This window comes from Hippoglossus hippoglossus, chromosome 13 (genome assembly GCF_009819705.1).
Source record: "Hippoglossus hippoglossus isolate fHipHip1 chromosome 13, fHipHip1.pri, whole genome shotgun sequence".
Lineage (NCBI taxonomy): Eukaryota > Metazoa > Chordata > Actinopteri > Pleuronectiformes > Pleuronectidae > Hippoglossus > Hippoglossus hippoglossus.
The window spans coordinates 25,395,026-25,418,000 of record NC_047163.1 but is presented as its reverse complement, the minus strand read 5'-3'; the positions used below and the strand labels follow the sequence as shown (position 1 = coordinate 25,418,000).

The following is a 22,975-nucleotide window of genomic DNA, read 5'->3' as shown; positions in this document are numbered from 1 at the left end:
TTGGTTTATTGTTGTAAAGTGAATATGACAGTGTTTCAGTGTGAACCTTCTCACTGACATCATCAGGCCTAATCGGTGGTTTAACTCACTGCATTAGAATCTGAAAATAATTTCCCCCTCAGATCAGAAACATGTTGTAAAATGCTGGGTCTCTGTGTGGATAGCACACAGTTATTGGTTCTGTAGTTCCACCATAACGTAGTCATGGCCTTTTAGATGTTAATTATTAATGGATGACATTTTTATTAGACCTGCAGGAAATTAAAATTCCCCCTCAGGTATCAGGTCAGTGCTGTGCTATAAATATCATAAAGCTGTTAGTATGAGTGTGGCATTCAGAACATTCTGCCTGGTTGTGGTTGTGCGTGAGGGACTCATATTTTACACATTTTGTTCACGCTGAACTTCATTCAGCCAAGAATGTACACATATCCAAATGATTATATTTTTTACTCAGCCCTGTACATTCTCACATTTCTTCCCCGTCTGCTTTTGTGACATATTTTAGTCATGATTTGACTAAACCACATATCTGTTAGCTATTATTTCAAAGGTTACAGTCACATTGTAAACACAAAAATAGAAAAAAAACTCAATCTCTCTCTGTCTCTCTGTTTTTCTTTCTTGTCTTGCAGGACTCAGCCAGTCTGAAGGTGCCATCATCCTGCACCACTACAGAGCTGATGGAGCTCGCAGTGAAGAAGTGGCTGACCACCCATGGCCCTGAGGAGGAGGCATGGAGGAGTCAGTATGTACTGAGGCTCAGCCAGTGTCAGGAGTTCCTCTGTGGAAACCACCCGCTGATTCAGTACAAGGTCAGTGGCTACACAGAAGACTAGTGTCTATATATATATATATGTATGACTATATGTGTGTGTAGTGTTACTTGTTAGATTTCAGTGTCACTTGTGTGTGGCCTAAGAATAATCACACATGGAAAAGCTGATAATCTAAATATATGGACAATTTAATGTTAGCATACAAAAATGTCTTTGTAACAAATGAGAGTTGTAACACCACCAAGGAGGTCATAGTTTCATCTGGATTTGTTTGTTTGTCTTTTATTTAGCAGCATTAAACAAAAACTACTAGATGGATAACCACGAAACTTGGGATGATGTGGTGTGGGTCAGGGAAAATCCAGGACTTGTTTTCATTGTCTTTAACATAGCAAGATTGGTCATAGTTGACATTTAAATCAGGCATAATTCGGGGGCAGATATGTGTGAGAGATTCATTATTTTTTTTGCAGATTGATATGTGCTCTTCTAGTTATTCTGAGGAGAGAAATAATGATAAGGCAGTCAAGTCGTTAACTACACAGTGCATTCTTCTTTAATATGCTCTCACGGTTTGCTTCACTAATACATACTCCTCAAAGTACTTAAGCGGATTCTTCCTCAGAGCACCTCTACTTTTAGTCGTAATACAACAATGCATTTGCACTGTGAATGCTTGTTCTTCACATTTCAGAATCCAACTTTAACATACAGCACGAGTATGAACAACATCCAGCTTTTTGCATTAGCAAAGGCTAAAAGATGCACTTGGCTAAAAAGCACGTCTGTCCTGTCTTGTTCTCAGTATATCCGCACGTGCATGCAGGCCAAGGAGTCTCCCCACCTCACCCTGGTCCACACCAGCACCATCAAAGCCATGTTTGACAAGGAAATCTCCACCATCGGAGCTGTGGTTAGCCGCAAGTCCTCCAACCCACCTTTACCACTACCTCCCAAGAGAAGGGCTCCCACGGTGAGTTCAGAAACGTAAATGAGTGAACTTCTTAATTTTGTCTGTGTAACATTTGATGTTGTTTTGAGAGGATTTACAAGTATGCAGGTCAACTGATGTGACATGTAACTGATTTGTGTCTCATTGGGCTAAATTGGTAATTCTCCTCACATACTATTTTTAGCCTGGTCTAATTATTGTAGGTCACTCTATTGTAGGTCTATTCTTGTGTAACCAAAATAGTAAAAGCTTCACAGTTTGATGCACCTGCCCTGAATGAGGCAGGTGTTGAGGTTTACCAAGTAAACATGTACATGGGCACCTGCCACCTGTCGTTTTATGAGGCAGTGTTCCGAAACCATCTCCTCACTGCTGCTGCCAGGTGCACGGTGACAACACCCCTCGATGTGTGCGTCCACATTTTACATGTCAGGTTGACTTTGTTTGGCCTTCGTTAGCGACTCTCTTGGGGTTTTAATTGGCCGATGCAACGTACCATGGTGATGTGGGGTTTGGCTAGTCTGAAAATATTACAGGTGGGAGCCATCATATGAAACCTAACCTGATGTATAGATTAACTAAGTGTTAATTGTGTTTCATAATCTATTAGGAATTCAGGATTCTTTAAAATGAAAAACAGAGATAAAAAAACATAAATGTAATTTTACAAATCCACACTTTTTAATTTTATATTAGATGGTAACCTACCATCCAAAAGTAGTACCAATGATGTCCTGAATAAATTTAAATATTTTCTAGGTTGATACTGATGATTTTTTATTATTAAGTAATCAGCTAATCATTTTCTTGATTAATCTTTCAGTTTGTCTTTAAAATTGCCCATGGTTATGTCTTAATGTGTCATGATTTGTTAGACCAACAGTCCAAAACTTCTCTATACCAGAAGACTAAGAATCATCAAAAACTGCTGTTCATAGTCCAAATATAAAGATGAACAACGCTTCTGCACTTCCTCCTTCTATCCCGGAATTAAGTCAAAATATCCTTGATATGAACGTTGCCAAGGTTACAAGGTCCCACCGATATAAGTGCTTGACCAATCGTAAGTCAGTCTCAGCTGTCAATCATGACGCTTCACCACGTTTTTAGTAACTAATTAAAACTACACTTACAGAAAAAAATGACCACGAAACCGGTAAAATTTAAGTGTTTGGTTACCGATCGGATCATTTTTAGGATCATAGTTTCACAATGAACCAGAACATTTTACACTTCTCCAAATAACAATATATCTTAAAATTAGTTCTTTAAGCATTTTGCTAGCACTTGTGTTATTGTCCATAAAGTTACCATCCACATAGCGACAGTAAAACTGTATTTTACACTAATATGTAAACTGCAATAAAACCCACGATTCACTTGCATTCAGAACCAAAGGGGTTGATCTGTAGAGATCATGGCTCAACCGGGGTCCATTACACCACTAAGAGCTTTCTAAGATGACAGAAAGACGGATTTGACATGTACATAAACATGTTTAGTTTGGTCCATGTCCCATCAACTAACATGGAGGAGGAAGGGTTTATGAACTATAATTCAGCCAGCCACCAGGGGCGATTGAGATGTTTTGGCTTCACTTTAGGGGAACAGTTCATCTCGTCCATCTATACATTCTCTGCTTACATTTAAGAGGATGGATTCTTGAATTAATATTTGGTACTTTTTATGAAGCAAAATTTTGTTTGGTGTTTTTGCCTTTTATATAAACGTCAGTGTAGAGGGAAGAAGTAAATGTGGGGAGAGAGGGGGAAGTGAGAGGCTACGTGTCTCTGCAGATTGAACCATGGATGTCGTGATCATGTGGTATATGTTGTACCCTGTAGGCAATAACAACATGCCTAACAGTTTTAGTCTTTTCGACTGGAACCATTATCCAAACCATGTGCCCTGCAAACTCAAAGAGTCGTGTTTTCATCAACACAGAAATATCTCATTGCATGTTTTTCCTGTTTTCAGCCTTCGTCTCCTCCTGGCGAGACAAATGTGACACTGTTTTTGCTCTGGTGAATATCGCTCATGTTTACAGCTCGCTCAAAATCAAATCATCAGGGTGTCAAACTGTAAATATGGAACAAGATCATGTTTCACCAATTATAGCATAATTTCAGTGACTTTTCTGGTCTGACTTTTCTAATGGACCTGATTAGAAGAATTTAAAGCCAGGACAGGGCCTCACTGACAACCTCTGTTGGTTTTGTTCCAAGTTTAGTGTTTAGACACGGAGATGAAAGAGCCTCTGTTGTTAGATTCACTCCTTTATAAATAGCACGAGGAGAGCAGGACAACTAATTTGTTTTCCTTTTTTCAAGAAGCTCTTGAAAAAATCTTGTAGTGTATTTTCTTTTTCTTTGCAATTGAAATTTTATTGAATTTTAGGAGAACATAAATACACAAATACACTACAAAACAAGGAAGAAATGACAATACATGTACATACAACTTGAAATAGAGGACTAACACATAAACTAGAAAAGGAAAAAAGAAATAAGAGTACAAAGAGGGTTTTGTGTATTTTGTTTTGCTTTATTGTTTAGACATTTTTTTATGTAACTGAAAAGTGAATCAACTTTTCCAGTTGAGGAAGTGGAAAGAAGCAGACTCTGGTCAGACAGTAAGAAGATTACAGTGTGGTTGACTGTGACAGGAAGAAAGGTTTATTTTCAAGAAAGGAACCTGTTACTGGATGCTGTGTTGGAGGAATGCTGACTGATAGTTGGTCTAAACAAAGCAAGAGAAGGAAAAAGAGGGAAGCAAGTGTTATTGTGATGATGCAGTACATGAAGCTGTTGTGTCTGCGGACACAAATATAGCATTATATCGAGAGGCAAATTACCCACACTCACATGAGGGTTTAAACGCATCAGCGCACACGCACACATCCACCAATAGAGAGAAGTGGGAGAAGTGTGTTAGTTAGTCATGTTCATAGCCTCTAGATGTCATGTGATGCTGTTTGTCCTGCTGACTGCTGACCCTTGCAAATCCACTTGGCTTGACATCAGAATGACCCGCCTGACCTCCCCCACATTGGTGTGTGTGTGTGTGTGTGTGTGTGTGTGTGTGTGTGTGTGTGTGTGTGTGTGTGTGTGTGTGTGTGTGTGTGTGTGTGTGTGTGTGTGTGTGTGTGTGTGTGTGTGTGTGTGTGTGTGTGTGTGTGTGTGTGTGTGTGTGTGTGTGTGTGTGTGTGTGTGTGTCTTTGTGAGGACTATTTGGAGCCGACAACCTACAGAGTGAGAACATTTTGGTCGGTCCTCACTTTCTGGCCCACGTTTAATGGGCTGTTTGAGGGTTAAGACTTGGTGTTAGGGTTAGAATTAGGTTTGGGTTAGGCATTTAGTTTTGATGGTTAAGGTTACAATTAGGGGCTAGGGAATGCATTATGTCAAGGAGTGTCCTCACTAAGATAGATGTACAAACGTGTGTGTGTGTATAGAAGCAGCGTGTTTTTACATGGTGGTTACACTGCATTATGCTCGTACTGCTCACTCACTGCAAGTCTCTCTTTCTCCTCTCACTTTCTCTCTTCAGCAAGTACAGACGTGTGTGTGGGACGTGTCGAGCCCGTTTAAGATAGTCCTTGTGAATGCCTGTAAGGTGAACGCAGAGGAGACGGCCAAGGTAAACCCGCTCTGTCCACCTCCATGAAAGAGTCATTTATGTTCCTGTTAATGGCACTGCACAGTGCAAGCACAGTTCCCACTGACAGTAGTAACCCATGATGTACAGTGAGTTAGGTAGTGTAAAAACTGTCATGAAAGATTTATAATTTTGCAAATTATAGCTGTTTTCAGACATGAACTCTGGAAACTGTCTGGAGAATTTGGTCAAGAAATTTTCCTGTATTTTGCCTTGCAACCTGCAGGAGATAGTCAGCGTCTTCTACATGTAAGACACCTAATCCTGAGATATTTACATCATCAATGCGCCCCTTCACTCACTGTGAATTTTCCTGCTGTATTCTCACATGAGCTCACTCTGACTTTTTCTGGACATTTTACCAGGGGCTTGGCAGGAAAAGATCCAGAGCAACTGACTCGGACATTTACTTTCAGACATACAGCCCCTCTGGAAAATTTGAGGAAATGTACAGACCTAAGTCTGAAAGACTTTTATTACATGCTGCTGTGACTCAAAAATAATTGCTTTAAGGCAAATTCCGAAATGTATGTGTGTGTGTAAATGACTGGTTTCTTGAATTGGTGCAGTAGTGCCTCTGCTGGCTACAATGTAATCCTATGGTGCAACTGACACCCAAATGTATTTCTCAATAAACGCTTCTGTCTGAAAAAGCTGAAACAGGATAGTTGTAAAAGAATATTCACTTTAATACAAGATTTTTAAAAACAATGATGCTATACCCTTGCTGCCCTTCCACACACACACACACACCTACCCCTCCTCTTCACTCAGGTCCAGGTGAGGGCAGGGCTTTTCCACGGCACAGAGCTCCTGTGCAAGCCGGCGGTGAGTGGTGAGAGCAGCGGGCGCTCGGACCACATGTGGAAAGAAAGCACCCTGGAGTTTGAAATCTCCGTCTGCGATCTGCCCCGCATGACCCGCCTCTGCTTCGCCATCTATGCCGTCATGGACAAGGTCAAGAAGCAGAAGTCCACCAAAAACCCTCACATAAACAAGTACCAGACCATCCGCAAGGCAGGGAAAGTGGTAAGAGACAGGCTCACACTCCGACCGACAGTGTGTCATATAGTTTCCACAAATACACCATCTTCACAGGATTATTGATTCATGATATATATATATATATATATATATATAATATCACTGTGTTCTCTCTCTCTGGCATCCAGCACTACCCTATAGCTTGGGTCAATACCATGGTGTTTGACTACAAAGGCCAACTGAAGACTGGAGATATCAACCTGCACTGCTGGTCTTCCTTTCCTGGTATAAACACACACACACACACTTTATGTCATTTTATGTCCACAAATATTATAAAATCTAAATTAGTTTATCCAGTGATTTGCACCCTGCTGTAAAACCGCAACAAACAAGTGTGTGTCTGTTTTGTCTTTGCCTTGCCCAGATGAACTTGAAGAAATGCTGAACCCCATAGGAACCATTCAGACCAACCCGTACGCTGAGAACGCCACAGCCCTGTTCATCCACTTCCCAGACTACTCGTCGCACCCTGTTATCTTCCCTCCCTTCGACAAGGTCAGACAGCCGTTGGTCACAGAGCTTGGTTGAGCTCGTTCTCATAGAGACATTTTTCCAAGTGTTTGGACCAATGAAAAATCCCAGTAAGCTTGAATATTAAGACGCGTGACCAAGTTACTGCTATGTGATTGTACCATACTGACCATAAACAAGTGGATGGGATGTTTGGGACTTGACTGCAGTTGAAATTGCCATCATGGTGGTGTAGTGCTCCTCGTAACGGTACTTAGTGATTATGATAAAGTGGTGGCTGTTTGCATGAGAGGATCAGGACCTCCTCTGCCTACTTAATGCACTCAAGCTTTCAGTGTTGTATCTGTGTGTGTGTGTTTGTACTGATACGGTGTCCCCTTGCTTTATTTTTTTATTTTTTTTACAGATACTGGAAAAAGCTGCAGAGATAGCCCGAGCAAGTGACTGTGCACCCATGGTGAGTGTAAGGGGATAAGCATGTGGGCGTGCCTGAACGTCTTCATGCATTGAGAGCACATACAAGTGCAAACAGGGTGAAAACATAGTGGCATATTTGTCCTGGGACAAATAAGCCTGCACCATCATCAAACCTCCACTGCTCACACTGTGACACACTCATGCAAGTATAGCCTCTCAAACAGACAAACACTGCTAGTTTCTTAAGAAACCCCGTTGTTGTGATTTTTGGCAGGGTGTAGCAGAAAAAACAAGTTCAGTACAAATCAAAACTGGAGGCTCTAATCAGGTTACTTGTATGTTTTCCTGTCTAACCGCCCCTCAACCTTTTAAAAAAACATACTCCTGGGTGTGTTGCAGCCTGTTATGTAATCCTGTTATGTAGAGGGCATGCCTGAACGCAGCACTTTTAATGTGAGGTGTATGTGAGAAACTAGGATTATCAATGACTTCCAGTTAGTGTAAGTGTTTTCTTACTGTATGAACAGATTCACACAGCTCTGCTAATGTTTTTCCTCTCTAAAGAAAGTTTGCATTTAAGGACATGTGAGTTTGTATTCATATTATGTTTACTTCTAATCGATAAACATGAGACTTGTTTTAAACAGAGACATGTCAGTGTCAGTCCTGTTGGTTAAAGATGTGTAGAATTTTATTCAAGATTCATTTGATTAGAAATGTCAGGACACTTTGATACACTCCTGCCATCTTGTGGTTCCTCTCAGTCACTGCTGCTACTCATCTTTGTCCTACCCACCTTTCACGTTCTGTTTCCTCTTCCAATTTATCTTCATCCACCCTCTGTTCACGTCTTCTCTCCTCCACATCTTCATAATCCTCTCCTTCTCAAACCCCACAACCAACCACTCCTCCTCCTCCTCATCCCTCTGCCTCAGGGTCGTGGGGGCAAGAAGTTCCACATAGAACTGAAGGAGATCATGGAGCGTGACCCGCTCTCCCAGCTGTGTGAGAACGAGAAGGATTTAATCTGGACACTACGCCATGACTGCCGAGAGAATTTCCCTCAGTCGCTGCCCAAGCTGCTGCTCTCTGTCAAGTGGAGCAAACACGAGGACATGGCCCAGGTTAGCCAGTGTGTTCACTGTTTGTCCACTTAAGTGAAGCAAATTCAGCTCTTTCCCATCCACACTACGGTGACACCAAGTTTCATAGTTCTTAATATTACTAATTAAAAAGATGAAGTTTATTTCATATATTTTTCCTTAAGATGTGTTGTTATCCTAATGTGAGGCCATAAGAGTTCTTCTTCCTCCATGCAATTATATACACTCTTCAAGTTAAAAGGAAAAGATTACAGGAAAAGAACTCAGAATACAACAGAGTTCAAATTTGATCTTTTATTTCTTTATTTTTAATAATAAAACTACTCCCACTCAAAGTAACTAATATTTTAAAAATGTACATTTAAATTGTCTCCTGGACACAGCCTGGACAGAATATTGCCTGTACCAGTTTCAGTTCTACAAATTATATATTGTGTTGTTTGTCAAACGTTTGTCAAAATTGTTATTTTGTGCCAAATTAACATGAGGATTTTGTCTCCACTGTTGCGAACAGGATGTTTATATTGCATTTAAACTTTTTATATTGATAGAAATTATTATGTAAATCCAACACCATCAATTTTTTATTATCGGCTTTAAAATGAAGAATATCAAATCTGTGTTTCAGCTGCAGGCACTTCTTCAGATTTGGCCCAAACTGAGTCCCAGGGACGCTCTGGAGCTTCTGGACTTTAACTACCCTGACCAGTATGTCAGAGAATATGCTGTTGGCTGTCTGAGTGATATGAGGTAAACATGTGCATCCTCCCGCACACAGATTTTATACAATAGTGTTTTTTTTCTTCCTCTCATAATCAAGCTCCTGCATTCAAATCGTGTGCTGCATATATCCATGAATGACTGTCAGTAGAGTGCTGTGTGTTGTCTCTTCCTGAAGAGCACACAGGCACTTGAAATAGAATAGAAGGTTAAAGCTAGAGAGCTACCTTACACAATCAAACAGCTTCTCTGACCCCTGCTCTCTGTGCCCTCAGTGACGATGAGCTGTCACAGTACCTCCTGCAGTTGGTGCAGGTGTTGCGTTATGAGCCTTACTATGACTGCGCCCTCACCCATTTCCTGCTGCAGCGTGCACAGGGCAACCGCAAGATCGGACACTTCCTCTTCTGGCATCTGCGGTGTGTACAGTCTGCCTGCCTGTCTGTCTGTCTGTCTGTGAGTGAGTGAGTGAGTGACCTTCATGAACAGCAACAGTTGAGTCTTGAGAGGTTTAATTTCTGAGACTGTTGTCTCTCTGCTGCCCTCTACAGGTCAGAGATCCACATGCCAGCTGTTTCAGTCCAGTTTGCCCTCATGCTGGAAGCCTACTGCCGAGGCAGCATCCCTCACATTGAGGTTCTAAAGAAACAGGTACATCTCACACACACATTCTCTTTTAAAGTCCTTCACACATGATCTCACACATTGTTTCTGTATCATATCTCATTCTTTATTTCAATATCTCTGCCTCAGACTTTGACGAAACTTGTAGCCCTTACTGTGAGGTCAGAATAACTGAGGTCTATTGTTATCTGTGGCAGGGCTTTATGTATGGTATTTTTAGCCTGTCACAAGGACACCAACGCCACCCCTCTGACCTCTAACCTTTTAGTTTTGACGGTCACTCCTCTGGACACTTCCTCCTATTTCCTCATCATTTATCTCTCCATTTCCTGTTTTGAAGAGCTTGCACAGGGGGTTGGGATTGCAATGCTAACATAGCTCGTTTAAGGAGAATGAACTCAATAATATGGTATAAACAGGGACAATTAATTACAAAAGTGAACTAGAAGGGCGCTCAGTAGAGTGCAAACCTCCACCAAAGCCCAGCAGTCCCCTTATGGAAAGCACATTTAAATTCACTAGATTGAAGCCAAACAAATTTCACACTCATAAATATGAGTCCCCTAAACATGTCAGAATTTTTAATCAAGATCCATGAATCATTTTCTGAGAAATTAAACAAAATGTAAAAGCAACTGTCTTCCCTGACCCATACCATCTTTCCAACAAGTTTCGTGGTAATCTGTCCAGTAGTTTTTGCATAATCTTGCTAACCAACAGACAAACAAAATGAAAACTTAAAGGGATAGTTTACCCAGAAAGGAAAATTCACTCATTATCTTCTCACCACTATGCCGATGGAGGGGCGGGTGAAGTGTTTGAGTCCACAAAACACTTCTGGAGTTTCAGGGATAAACAGTGTTGCAGCCAAATCCAATACAATTGAAGAAATTAGTGAGCTATCTTCAGACGTGAATAAAACAGAAAAAAAACATAACATGCCTCCATACTGCTTGTGTTGCTGCATTCAAAATCGACTCTAAACGGCGTCATTTACACGTGTTTTAAGCCCAAATGTCGGCTGATATCTTCCGACGAGGTGCATTCAGGGGCCGCCAAAAATGCTAACGTCTGCTAACGTCCGCTAGCTTAGCCACTTCTGGAGGACTTTTAGGCTTAAAACACGGTGGAAATTACCTCGTTTCGAATCGAATTTGAATGTCTGGGCTTGCTGACACTTTGATGACACCACACGAGCAGTATGGAGGCATGTTGTGTTTTTTCTGTGGTTTTATTCCGTCTAAAGATGGGTCACTATGTCTTATGTCTTCAATTGTATTGGATTCGGCTGCTACACTCCAGAAGTGTTTTGTGGACTCAAACACTTCACCCACCCCTCCATCGACATAGGGGTGAGTAGATAATGAGTGAATTTCCATTTCTGGGTGAACTATCCCTTTAACCTCCTTGGTGGAGGAAAATATTGTTCCAACCTTAACATGCTGCATCTTTTGACTCCACCAGGTGGAAGCCCTGAGTAAGCTAAAGTCGGTCAATGAGCTGATAAAGCTGGGAACCACCAAAAATGCCCGGAGTAAGACCAAGGAGGCCATGTTGACCAAGGAGGCCATGATGACTTGTCTAAGGCAGAGTGGCTACTCGGAGACTCTGTCCGACCTGCACTCGCCTCTAAACCCCAGTGTCCTGCTGTCTGGCATCAAGTAAGACAACTCTAATGTTGCAGAGTATGAGAGTTACATGCCCTGACAACAGTAATGCAGATATTTATCTGAACTTTGTCCATTTTGGCCATCATCATTTTAAGTCTCTGAAACTTTTTTACAAACACCTTCCAAATTGCAGATTTTCAAAAGCAGTTTCTGTGTTTACATGTTAAACAGAGCCTTTTGGAAATAATGACATCACAGATTACCTATAAGCAAAGACATTAGTAAAGCCAACTATTGCTTTTGTTTTGAAGTTACTACTGTCGAAGGAAAACTGCTCACAGTTCTTCTCTGGTGTACTAGTGACCCCACATGATTGTTTGAGCGTTTGTAGTCATTATTTTGTTCCTGTCTGGATGGAGCTATTTTGTTAAACGGAGAGGAAAACATCCATTTTAAGAATATCAGCGGTAGTGTGGACAAGGCCTTGTTCTCCTGTACTTGGCCTCATTCCCTGTCTCTCTTTGACTCTTTCATCAGCGTGGAGAGGTGTCGGTACATGGACTCTAAGATGAAGCCGCTCTGGCTTGTTTACAACAACAAGCTGATGGGGGGAGACACCCTGGGAATCATCTTCAAGAACGGAGACGGTAGGGGGATCATAGAGGGGGGGGGACGGGGGACGGAGGAAGCTTTGGGAAGGAAGATACAAAGAAGAAGTGGGAGGAGGAGGGCAAACTATACTGTGGGGTCATGATCTGAAATCACTTTCCATCTTCTGAGTAAATAAATGTTTCCCTTTTAAAATTAACAACTTTTATTCCACACTCACTTTCCTTTCGTAGATCTAAGGCAGGACATGTTGACTCTTCAGATTCTTAGGCTGATGGATTTGCTGTGGAAGGAGGCAAATCTGGACCTCAGGTGAGTTTCTGTGCTTGTGTGTGTGTTTAACGGACAGACCTTGTCGAGCTGTTTGTTCCTGCTCTCTGTAGGGAAGGGGAAGCTCTGGTGGGGTGCAGCAGAGGAGGGGGAGATACTAAATTACCCCATGCTAGTTTGACCTCTAACCCTTTTTACACCCTAGACGTCCACACACACACACACACACGCACACAATATCTGCATTATATCCTAATCAAATCCACACGTTTGGAAACACTTTTTCTCTCTTCGTCATACACTGACACATCTGGAGCTGAGCACTTGAGGGTCTGTTTTGACAGTTGAGCTCCAGAACTGTGTTTCAGGTTACAGGGACATGGGTTCAGAGTTTGAACGCAGTGAGGGGACATTAAGATTAAGACAAAATCACTACGGTGCGGTGGATGCAGGTTTGTTCGGTGATGTCTTGCTGATGTATTTTACCTCCCGAATCTAAGCTTTGTTGTCCACCTGCAGTCGTTTTAGTTGTTTAGTTCGTTTGAAATCAGCACATCATCACATCACATCAAGCTGAGTAAAAAAATGGCTTAAAGGCATTTGGTCTCCATTAAACCTGTGTCAGACTGCAAATGAAATCTAGAAATTACTTTGAACTGTTCTGAGGAAATTTAATCCAGGTCACGCAATCTCGCAGCCTGCTGAATGAACAGCTGGTGCCATCTTGTGGAGACAAAAGTGAAAGCAAGTCAGTTGAAGTGAGCAAAGCAGAAAATGTTATATGTTCTGTAGATCATGTGTTTCTCCAGTATGAAATTGTGTGTCTGACAGTGGAATGCACCCAGAGGACTCCTGTATGAATGAACCTCCAAATGGACCACAGGATAATATCTTCATCTTTAAAATACATTTTAAACACACACAAAGTTACATTTACACTGCCTGGTCGAATTACCAAAATCAGATTTTTGTTTTCACTTCCATTAGGGATGCACGATATGGATTTTTTTCAACCCATACCGATAATTACATCCTTCTCATGGCCGATAGTGATAACAGATGATCTTAAGTTTTTGTATTCAGGAAAGAACCCAGGAATCCAGCTCAGTATTGTGCATTGCTGCCACCCGCTGGCATAGCAACATCATTGCAATTATCGGCTCTATCTGCTTAAAGGTTCAGTGTGTAGAATTTAGTGACATCTAGTGGTGTAGTTGCATGTTGCAGCCGAATACCCCTCACCCTCCCCTTCCAAACATTAAAGAGAACCTGTGGTAGCCTTCAGTTGTCATAAAAACTCAAAAGGTGTTTAGTTTGTCCAGTTTGGACTGCAGTAAAAAAACATGGTGGCCTCCATAGAGAGGACCAACTCCTGATGTTAATATAAAGCATTTAAATATAAAAGGCCCATTCTAGGCTAAAGAAAATGTCAATTTGTACAATTTAGATGTTCACACAAAATTTCTGTCAATAGATCCCTTTCAGCTAAATCTTACACACTGAACCTTTACATTTTCATTATCGGAATAATGAAAAAGAACATATTTCCCTTTATCGGCTGATAATTTATTGTCCCTGATAATTATCGTTCATCCCTAACTTCAATGACTTTGGGAACAGTTTTCATTCAAATGCTATTTGTCACCACTACATTTGATAGTTATTACCATACATACAGTTTATGCAGTATTTCAGGTGTAAACAAAATTGCATTTGTGATAAATTTGTGATTTAATTTGTCTTTATTGACCGTGCTATATACATATTTTCCATATTTTCCTCAGGAAATGTCAGCAGTAGAAACTGCGGCAATAATTGTGAAACATGACTTGACGAGGTAATGATGTCTTTGTGTGCTCTTTGCTTCTTTTCCCTGTACATATGTAGAATTGTACCGTACGGTTGCCTAGCGACAGGTGATCGGGCAGGGCTGATCGAGGTTGTTTCCTCAGCGGACACGATCGCCAACATCCAGCTGACCAGCAGCAATGTCGCAGCGGCTGCCGCCTTCAACAAGGACGCTCTGCTCAACTGGCTCAAGGAGAGAAACTCTGGGTAAGATGGTGATGACTGAAGCTCTTAGGACTGAAGCACTGACTGAAATCTGTGAAAATCTGCTCATGTGTGTCCAACATGTATGTTGTGTATCAACAGTGATGCTCTGGAACGGGCCATTGAGGAGTTCACTCTGTCCTGTGCAGGCTACTGTGTAGCCACCTATGTTCTGGGCATCGGAGACCGTCACAGTGACAACATCATGGTCCGCAGCACTGGACAGGTCAGACATTTATCTGTGTAAACGATACAGGTTCTGTTGGTTTTCCTGCTTCCACAATGTTCACTGACGGGCTCTCTTGTCTGTCAGCTCTTCCACATAGACTTCGGTCACATCCTGGGCAACTTCAAGTCCAAGTTTGGCATCAAGAGGGAGCGAGTACCATTCATCCTCACACACGACTTCATCCACGTCATACAGCAGGGGAAGACGGGATACACAGAAAAGTTTGGCAGGTTGGTTTCACTGTGTCTGTCTTTTTATTTTCAGCCTCTGCCTCAGACTAATGCAGTAAATCCTACTTTCAGTGTAGGTTTCAGTGTTTGTTGAAACTGTGTTAAAGAGGTGTTCATTCAACTGTATGATCATTGGTGGTGGAGCTGCTGAACTGCTTTGCATTATTTTGACAGCTGTTGATATTATTGTGTAATATTTTGTCTACTATTTTCAAATCAATGAGGGAGGTCTTGCGCTGTCGAGAACACGGTAACCAGGACAAGAACCTAGCTCATGTTGTATGAGTGGAGCTCATTTATCTGTGCGAGCATATTGTGATGTTTATTTCCACTTCAGGTTTAATGTAAAAAGCATAGATGGAACTTGATGTGGTGCATGAATAGGTCAAAGACATGACTTCCATCCAGGAGACCAGGTTTCAACTCCTGTAACTTCTTCACCTTTCACTCATTTTGGTGGGGTTTAATCACCGAAACTATTTCATATCATACGATTGTCGAATTGATCACTAATTAGGTTGATTTAACAAGTTGTCGTCCTGGAAGGAGGCACACCCAGTTCCACAGCACCAGAAAGTGCAGCCCCCAAAATGATCATACAGTTTCAGCACAAACTGAACATCTTTATTTATTGTAAGAGTGTTGTATTCAAACAGGATGAGTGTGCTACTAGAACTCACCTTTGTTTGAAGTGTGGCAATATAAACCTCTACCTGTTACAACACAGTTCATTTAGGTTGTTTTGGGGGGGGGGTACAAACAGTCACAGGAGTCACAGGTGCCGATCTCTCCATCATGGCAACAACATTTACAGAATCCCTTTCTGTTTGTCAATATGTTTTCAAAGTAAAAGCACAACGTTCCCTTTGTTGCCGCAATGCTTTTACTGAGCGGCATTACAGAGCTTTTAGTTTTTGTCTTAAACTTAGGTGAAAAAATTGTGCCGATTGCTTAACAGACCTGAAATAGTCGACATCCAATGTATGAAAAAAATAACACTAGTTTAGTGAATCATTTATATTTCTATATAAACGACAATATAATAAAGCAAATTCAGTTTCATTTTCAGCAAAGCATTGACTATGAAATCTTCAGTGCAGATAAACCAGGATGAATGTAGCTCTGCATCATAGACTGTTTGTCCATTAACACTCTCAACACAGGAGAAGAGAACAGCCCATTCCAACCTGATAAGGTTTCGAATGGGCACTGCTCCATTGACATAAAAAAAGGCTAAATTGATCTCAGTGCAGCACCCTCTTTCACCAGAAGGTGGCAGAGGAAGCTCAGGCGCTGATGAACATTGTATTTAAGAAAATAAATAAGCTGCAGAGGGAATGCTTCACACACGGGTCAGTTGTTTTAGCATTTAAAGTTTAGAGTTTAGAGTTAGTAGTTTAGAGTTTGGAAACATTTTGTATCTTTTCTGTAATTTCCTTTTAATAGATCATTTAATCCCCCAGGGCTTCAAATACATTGAGTGTGTTGAGAATTTTTTGTTCTACGCAAACGTAAAAAACTACAAAACTCAAACATTTAACCTGTTGTCACTGACCTCATGTATTGTCATACATTATTGACACTATTAAACCTAGATGGTTTATCTACTTCTGTGTTGTTCTACACTTTTTTATACAATAGGTGGATGCTTTAAAAAACGAACCCTGGGCTCTCTGTCCAATCCTGAGCGAGAATGTAAATGTAAATCTCAAAACCTTTTTTTTTGGGCTGATAAATCACACAAGTTCAACCCTCAACATGTGTGTCTGCTGCTGAGGTCTCATAAAGCAGCACCGCTGGAGCGCACACTGTTTACCAAGAGGGCAAATCATTTGGGGAAAGTTGAGATACCTGTGTGGTGCAATAATGTGTGTTGTAATGACCTACATTCATAAAGGTATCACAGGAGCGTAAACATGTGGAGGCAGCTCCTGCACAGCATCAGCACTTTCTGGAGTTAATCTAAATAATCTCACTGATGTGTTGTAGAGAAGTTCAGATCCACTGTAAACATTACCCAGGCTGTGTCACACTGAACTGGAGGAGATCCGGTGATGGCTTAAGAACTTCTTTAAGTCATTACCTTTGTAATCGCACTGACTTAATGGATTATGTATAATCATCACGCTGCTCCTTTGACATTTAAACTGCCAAGTTGTCCAGCACCTCACAGCATGGTTTCTGGAGGCTTTCTGTCTTACTGGTATCCTGTGAGTGAGAGCGAGAAAATAATCTGTACTCAAAATTGTTTGTGTAAGAGTGAATGTGGTATATGTGGGTTCAGTAAATGGTACATCATGCACCAGGCAGGAAACACATACACAAAGGGTTTTGATGGAAGTGGAAATACTCTGGTGTAAACGTAACTTCTGACTTGATGATCTGCAGCACATTCAAAACAGCCTTTGTAGCTGAAGATACCATTTTAGATCATTTGGTTTTCAGTGTCTCGTATATCCCTGACATCCTAAATAATAGGTTATAGAAGAAGTGATCAAAAAGGACTTTATTAATGCCAGAAGAAAAACAATAGGCAACCCTTTGAAGAAAACGATCAGAACTTAAAGGCCCGAGCCTGTAAACAGGATCTGAACACACCATCTCACTGACGCAGAGACAGGGTGCAGTGAGTCAGGGGAAATTTGGAAACAAGGAAGTCTTTGTCTTCTTGATCAGCTGATTTGTTGAAACAACAGTGTCACCTCCGACCTCAGCCCCCTGGTGTACGGTCACAGTCAACACAGGTGGTTAGGAACTAATCTGTTACACCTCAGATGTGTATGCATGTGTATTATCTGTGAATGTCGAAACTAACTTATAGTGTGTGTGTTTCTGTTTCTGTTCTGCAGTTTCCGTCAGTACTGTGAGGAGGCCTATCTAATCTTGAGGAAGAACGGGAACCTCTTCATCACTCTGTTTGCACTCATGTTGACTGCTGGACTGCCTGAGCTCACCTCAGTCAAAGACATCCAGTACTTAAAGGTACAGCGCGCACACACACACACACACACACACACACCAGTGTCATACTTGTAAAACTTGCTGGTCAGTCAGACTGAGAGAAACTGCCTCTTATAGATGTTTTCACAAGAGTTAGACTTCACCTAAGACCTTTTAAAACCACCCGGAGCAACAACAACATTTTGCTATGTGTGTTTTGTGTTTCTCTTTTGGTTAAATAGTAAATGCTCTGTATTTATATAGCAGCTTTTCTAGTGTTGATGAGCGTTCAAAGCAGTTTACAGAAAGGTTTTGCCACTCACACATTCATACAGTGCGTCTGGGGCAATTCATGTTTCCCAAGCACACTTGGAGGAGCCAGGATCGAACCACCACCCTTCTGGCTAGTGGACAACCGCCTCTACCTCCTGAGACACAGCCATAGATTGTATCATAGTTTATGGTTAAACTCTAAAATATCAAGCATCAATTACATTTCTTTGTCACAAGGGTTTGATAAATGCATCTTAGGAATTTTTGGTAATATATATCAGCTGATTTATTAGTATTGGAAATTGTTTACTCCCTAATATCAGCATCAGCCCCCAAAACTCTATATTGGTCCGACTCTTTAATAGATGTATGTATATATAAGATATTATATAACTCGTTGCCACAATTATCACCATGTTGTTTGAGAGTTGCTATATAAACATCCATATGAAATAATTTTATTTTACAGTTATCTGCTGTTTAACACAGTCTGTGTCCATTTCATCAACTTCCTCATGACTTCTCCATCCTCCTGACTAATCCTCCCTCTCTCCTACAATTCCTCCCTCCTCAGGATTCACTGGCTCTGGGTAAAACAGACGATGAGGCACTGAAGCAGTTTCGCCAGAAGTTTGATGAGGCCCTGAGAGAGAGCTGGACAACCAAAGTCAACTGGATGGCCCACAACGTGGCCAAAGACAACCGGTCCTAGAGCAGCTATGGCCCCTGAAAGTGCCGGGGCTCTGGGGCCAAGAGGACTCAGTGAAGACACAGTGTGTGAGTGTGGGGGAGAGGAAATGTGACAGAGGAGACAGTGGCACATCCACCTATATTTAAAGAAGGGAATCTAGCAGAGTATTCCAAATGAGCAGATCACCCCCATGTACCGTACATGCAGGGTAAACCTACTCTCCCAGACTGCCATTACCCTCAATCTCTGTATCCCCCTCACCTGGAATCACTCACACCGGCCTGGTGCCCCCTGGAAAAATCCAAATTCATGGTCTCGTGACATTTCTGTGGAATCATGGTGGGTAACGTCGCTGCTCATTTTGCACAGGCACAACAGCTGATGGAGCACACAGCCAAAGGAAGGGAACTGAAGCACCCACTCTGCCCACACTAAACCTGAACCAGTCCCTACGCAGCGGGCTGGGGATAAAAAACACATTTCGGGGAGCGGCCGAATTTTGTTGAAACTTTGGTGGCGGATTTGAGACTCTGCATGCATGGACTCTGAATGGGCCCCTGGACTGTATCAAGTATAGCAGAGATGTCAAAAGTCCAAAAAATTCAACACAACAACCCACATGTCTTAAAAGAATGTGCACAACGCCCACAGGAAGTGCATCTTAACAGTTTCGCTGTCTCAAAGTGTGCCTCAAAACTGCGGGACGATTGTATTTTTTTATGATTTTTCTGTTTCTTTTGCCATTTAAGAATATCACCAGACTTCTATGTGCCAGACTATTTTAGTAGCCCACAAAAATAAAACGTGTGAGGGAAATAATGATTAAAAGAGAAGGATTGATTAGAGAAAAAGTCGCCGTTGAGCCTTTTGGTCCACTGAACACTGGAATGTTTTTACAAAGACGTATATTTCAGTTGTATTTTTTGTTTCTTTTATTTTGAAATGACAATTTGCATTGTTTATTTCAAATGTCTTCATATCAGAGCATTATTGGACAAAGTGTGATCACCTGTAAGTTGTCTCTGCCCCACTCGACATAAAGTGTATAAGTATGTCAGCCTTTTAAAGCGCCCGCCCAAACCATGACGAATAAACTCACTGAGAAATAACTGATGCTTTTAACGTGGTAGGACCAAAACAAAAAAGAAAATGCATTTGTATTGTTTATACTATGTTTTTAATGATCTGCTTCAGAATTGAATGTGCAAACATGTGCCGCTCTCTTTTTAAGTGTATTTGTTTTTATACGAGCAGGTGTAGGCGGGGGGGTTTCTCAGTAGGGACGTTACACTGCAATGCAAAACTACTTCCCCGTTCCGACGTACGGTGTTTGATTTTTGTGCAATATCCGAGTATATGAACCATATCCTATTATATTAAACCTCGGGCGCAGACCTGAGCCTGTACTGGTTTTGTCTGTTGGTTTATGTGTGATGCAGCTGTGTTTCGCACCACTAGCCTTCAAATGTCTCAGACACTGGATATTGTCAAATATACAGGCTTTTATTGTTTTGCTGGTTTTTGTTTTCATAGGAATTTTATTAAAGTTATTTTCCACTTGGCTGCTGTTCCACCTGTGCTCTATTTATTGCCAGAGATGTGGGCTGTGTGACCTTGGCCCACTCGGGGCAGCTTCACAGATTGTGTCTCTGATTTGAGCACTGGGATGAATAGTGATTGGTTCCTGAGCAGAAGTATATTCAGACCTATTTTTGCATGCTTGACGCACAAGTGAGGGTACGAGAAGAAAAAGTAGTTTAACTGGAAAACACAGGAACGTTGTACCTGTTCATATCCTCTTGTTGAGGAAACCAGCTGAGTGTTAAGTTTAGATGCTTTTTTTCTGTGAAGTTGCTTAGAGCATCAAATTGCACATTCACGGCTGTTTTTCCCGACATGGAGGCTCAGAGGATGATACTGCACAAGTGCTAAAGGATGGAATCGTGAGGCAACATAAGGTTACATCTGATTTCAGTGTCACACAACCTTCTGTCCAGTCGTTTCAGGCTGCACAGTGCTAGTTAGTCAGTGGCTCAGTTACAGGACACTCATTTCTACAGAGAAAACTTCATGTGATCATGTTAGATTTGAGCAAGACCATAAGATATAGTTTCTCACCGTGACTGGAGGAGCTCCAGTCTCCAACATCTTTACTATCCAAGAGACCAGAGCAACTGCACAGAGTCATTTTAGGACAGGTTTCTACAGCATCTTCTCCTCCCCATCACACAGTCTTAAATCCTGAGGAATATGGTTTTTGTGCTACATGTATGCATTGTATCCCTCCATCCCTCCATTATCTAGACCACTTATCCGTGAGGGTCATGGGGTCCTGCAGCCAATCCCAGCTGACATTGAGCGTGAGGTAGGATACACATTGAACAGGTTGCAGACAAAACAAGCATTCACTCTTGTATTCACACCTACAGTCAATTTAGAGTCTCTAATGAAGCTAATCCCAGTCTGAGGGAGGAAGACTGAGTACCAGGACTGAGTACCTGGGGAAAACCCACACAGACATGAGGGGAACATGCAAACAGGTAAGTATTGAAAGTAAAAGTATTCATAACATTGGCCACTGTGAATGTCTTAGTACTAGATATCACATTACTTGATTATTATTACTGATGAAATAATGTGTAAGTAGCATTTTACTGTTTATTTTGTCAAGGTGAAGCTAATTTAATCTGTTTTATATCATGTAAGGAAGTATAATCCTTTCCTACCTGTCATATAAATGTATTATGGAGTAAAAAGTTCTGAATTTCTGTCTGAAATGTAGCAAAGCAGAAATGAAAATACTCGAGTTAAGTACCTTAAATTTGTCCCTAAAATCAATATTGGAGTAAATATACTTTCCACCATCTGCCCATCCAGTATCTATACCACTTACAAGCATCGCCAGGTGACTAGTCAATACTCCATCCAGCGAATGCAACCAGCTGACATTGGATAAAAGGTGGAGAAGACCCTGGACAGGTCATCGTTGTATCGCAGGGACAAAATCACAGCTACGGTCAAAAGTCTGCAATTACTCTAATCCCATCCTGCCTGTCTTTGGACACTGAGAGAAAGATCCCTGGATTCAAACCAAGAACTGACCACTGACCACTGCACAAACATGCCACCACTACTTTTTATACTTGTTTTTTTTCATACTTTGACATTTGATAGAACGATGTGGCATTAGGCCATTTTCGATTCATGTTGTGGGGACCTAAATCTGTTTACAAAGTGAAACTACGAGGAATTGACTTACTTCCTCATGTCCCCAAAACATTAATCCTAAAAGATTTTTTTAAGGTTCTAAAGATTTTTTAGGGTTAAGGTTAGAGTAAGGTTTAGTTAAGGTTTACATTATGTTTAGATTGGGGTGAAGGTGAAGATTAAGGTTAGGTTAGTCATCCTTGCCTGTGGTGAGCTTCTATCTCAGGTCCAAATGAAAGGATATTGAGGTGGTCACACACCTTTGTGTGCAGGCTGGTAATCTTCTGAAGTGTGTTTTTTACTGCTGTTTGTATGACGCATGAAATGTGTTTCTTTTCACTCTGCAGGGAAGAAAGCTATCAAAGTCTTTAGGGATCCCCATTTGTTGATTCTCTTTTTACTTGAAGTCACAGTCACTGCTCAGCGTGAATCATTTGCTGTGTTGTTGTTGGCTGCGGTTATGTAACACAGTCACCTGGGAGAAGGGTGGTTCATATGGAGCACACACAGTGGCAGGTATCCTCAGTGGAAGGCGTAAACAAGAGTAAGATAATGTCACAGTGAAAACTCCTCTGGAATCAAAGAATGAATGTAAGAGCAGTGGAGAAAATGGTTAAAATGATGTGAGTATAACAAACACTGGTTCCTCCCTTTCCTCTCAAAATACACTCAGTTCTTCTTTGCATCGATTCCACAAGTTGTAGAAAACCTTTCTTTGAGATTCTGCTCCATGATGACATGGTTGCATCACATCATTACTGCAGCTTTGGCAGCAGCACATTCTGCTCTACCACATCCCAGAGGTGCTGTGTTGGATTCAGATCTGATGATGAGGAGGCCGCTGAAGATCACTGAACTTGTAGCAGACCGCTTTCTGCTCCCACTCCGCTTAGTGTTGTGATGTTAGACACACACCGCAGTTGTGGTTTTATTCCTTTACTAGAAAAGAAATAAAAGGTGTCGTACACTTCCAGCTGAATCATTTGTGCTTCTCACTGAAGCTGGACATGGAAGTGCAGCACTGATATAACAGCCAGATGTGCTACAGGAAACTAGGGTAGGAACCTTTTTACAACTGCATCTTATCTTAAGGA

The 22,975-nt window shown here is 41.4% G+C and overlaps 1 protein-coding gene across 1 annotated transcript in view; it reads left to right on the top strand.

The window, feature by feature from the left end:
* The window catches only part of pik3cb (phosphatidylinositol-4,5-bisphosphate 3-kinase, catalytic subunit beta), a 57,215-nt gene extending 36,979 nt beyond the window's left edge, over nt 1-20,236 (top strand). The window contains exons 6-24 of the mRNA XM_034604178.1: nt 636-815; nt 1,585-1,752; nt 5,281-5,370; nt 6,163-6,417; nt 6,561-6,657; nt 6,800-6,930; nt 7,313-7,363; nt 8,259-8,447; nt 9,055-9,176; nt 9,422-9,565; nt 9,698-9,797; nt 11,235-11,431; nt 11,918-12,027; nt 12,223-12,301; nt 14,147-14,314; nt 14,414-14,537; nt 14,625-14,770; nt 17,620-17,752; nt 18,558-20,236. Coding sequence (XP_034460069.1) covers nt 636-815; nt 1,585-1,752; nt 5,281-5,370; nt 6,163-6,417; nt 6,561-6,657; nt 6,800-6,930; nt 7,313-7,363; nt 8,259-8,447; nt 9,055-9,176; nt 9,422-9,565; nt 9,698-9,797; nt 11,235-11,431; nt 11,918-12,027; nt 12,223-12,301; nt 14,147-14,314; nt 14,414-14,537; nt 14,625-14,770; nt 17,620-17,752; nt 18,558-18,695 — 2,622 coding nt within the window. The 3' untranslated portion in view covers nt 18,696-20,236. The remainder of the gene's footprint in view (nt 1-635; nt 816-1,584; nt 1,753-5,280; nt 5,371-6,162; nt 6,418-6,560; nt 6,658-6,799; nt 6,931-7,312; nt 7,364-8,258; nt 8,448-9,054; nt 9,177-9,421; nt 9,566-9,697; nt 9,798-11,234; nt 11,432-11,917; nt 12,028-12,222; nt 12,302-14,146; nt 14,315-14,413; nt 14,538-14,624; nt 14,771-17,619; nt 17,753-18,557) is intronic.
* The last annotated feature ends 2,739 nt before the right edge of the window (nt 20,237-22,975 follow it).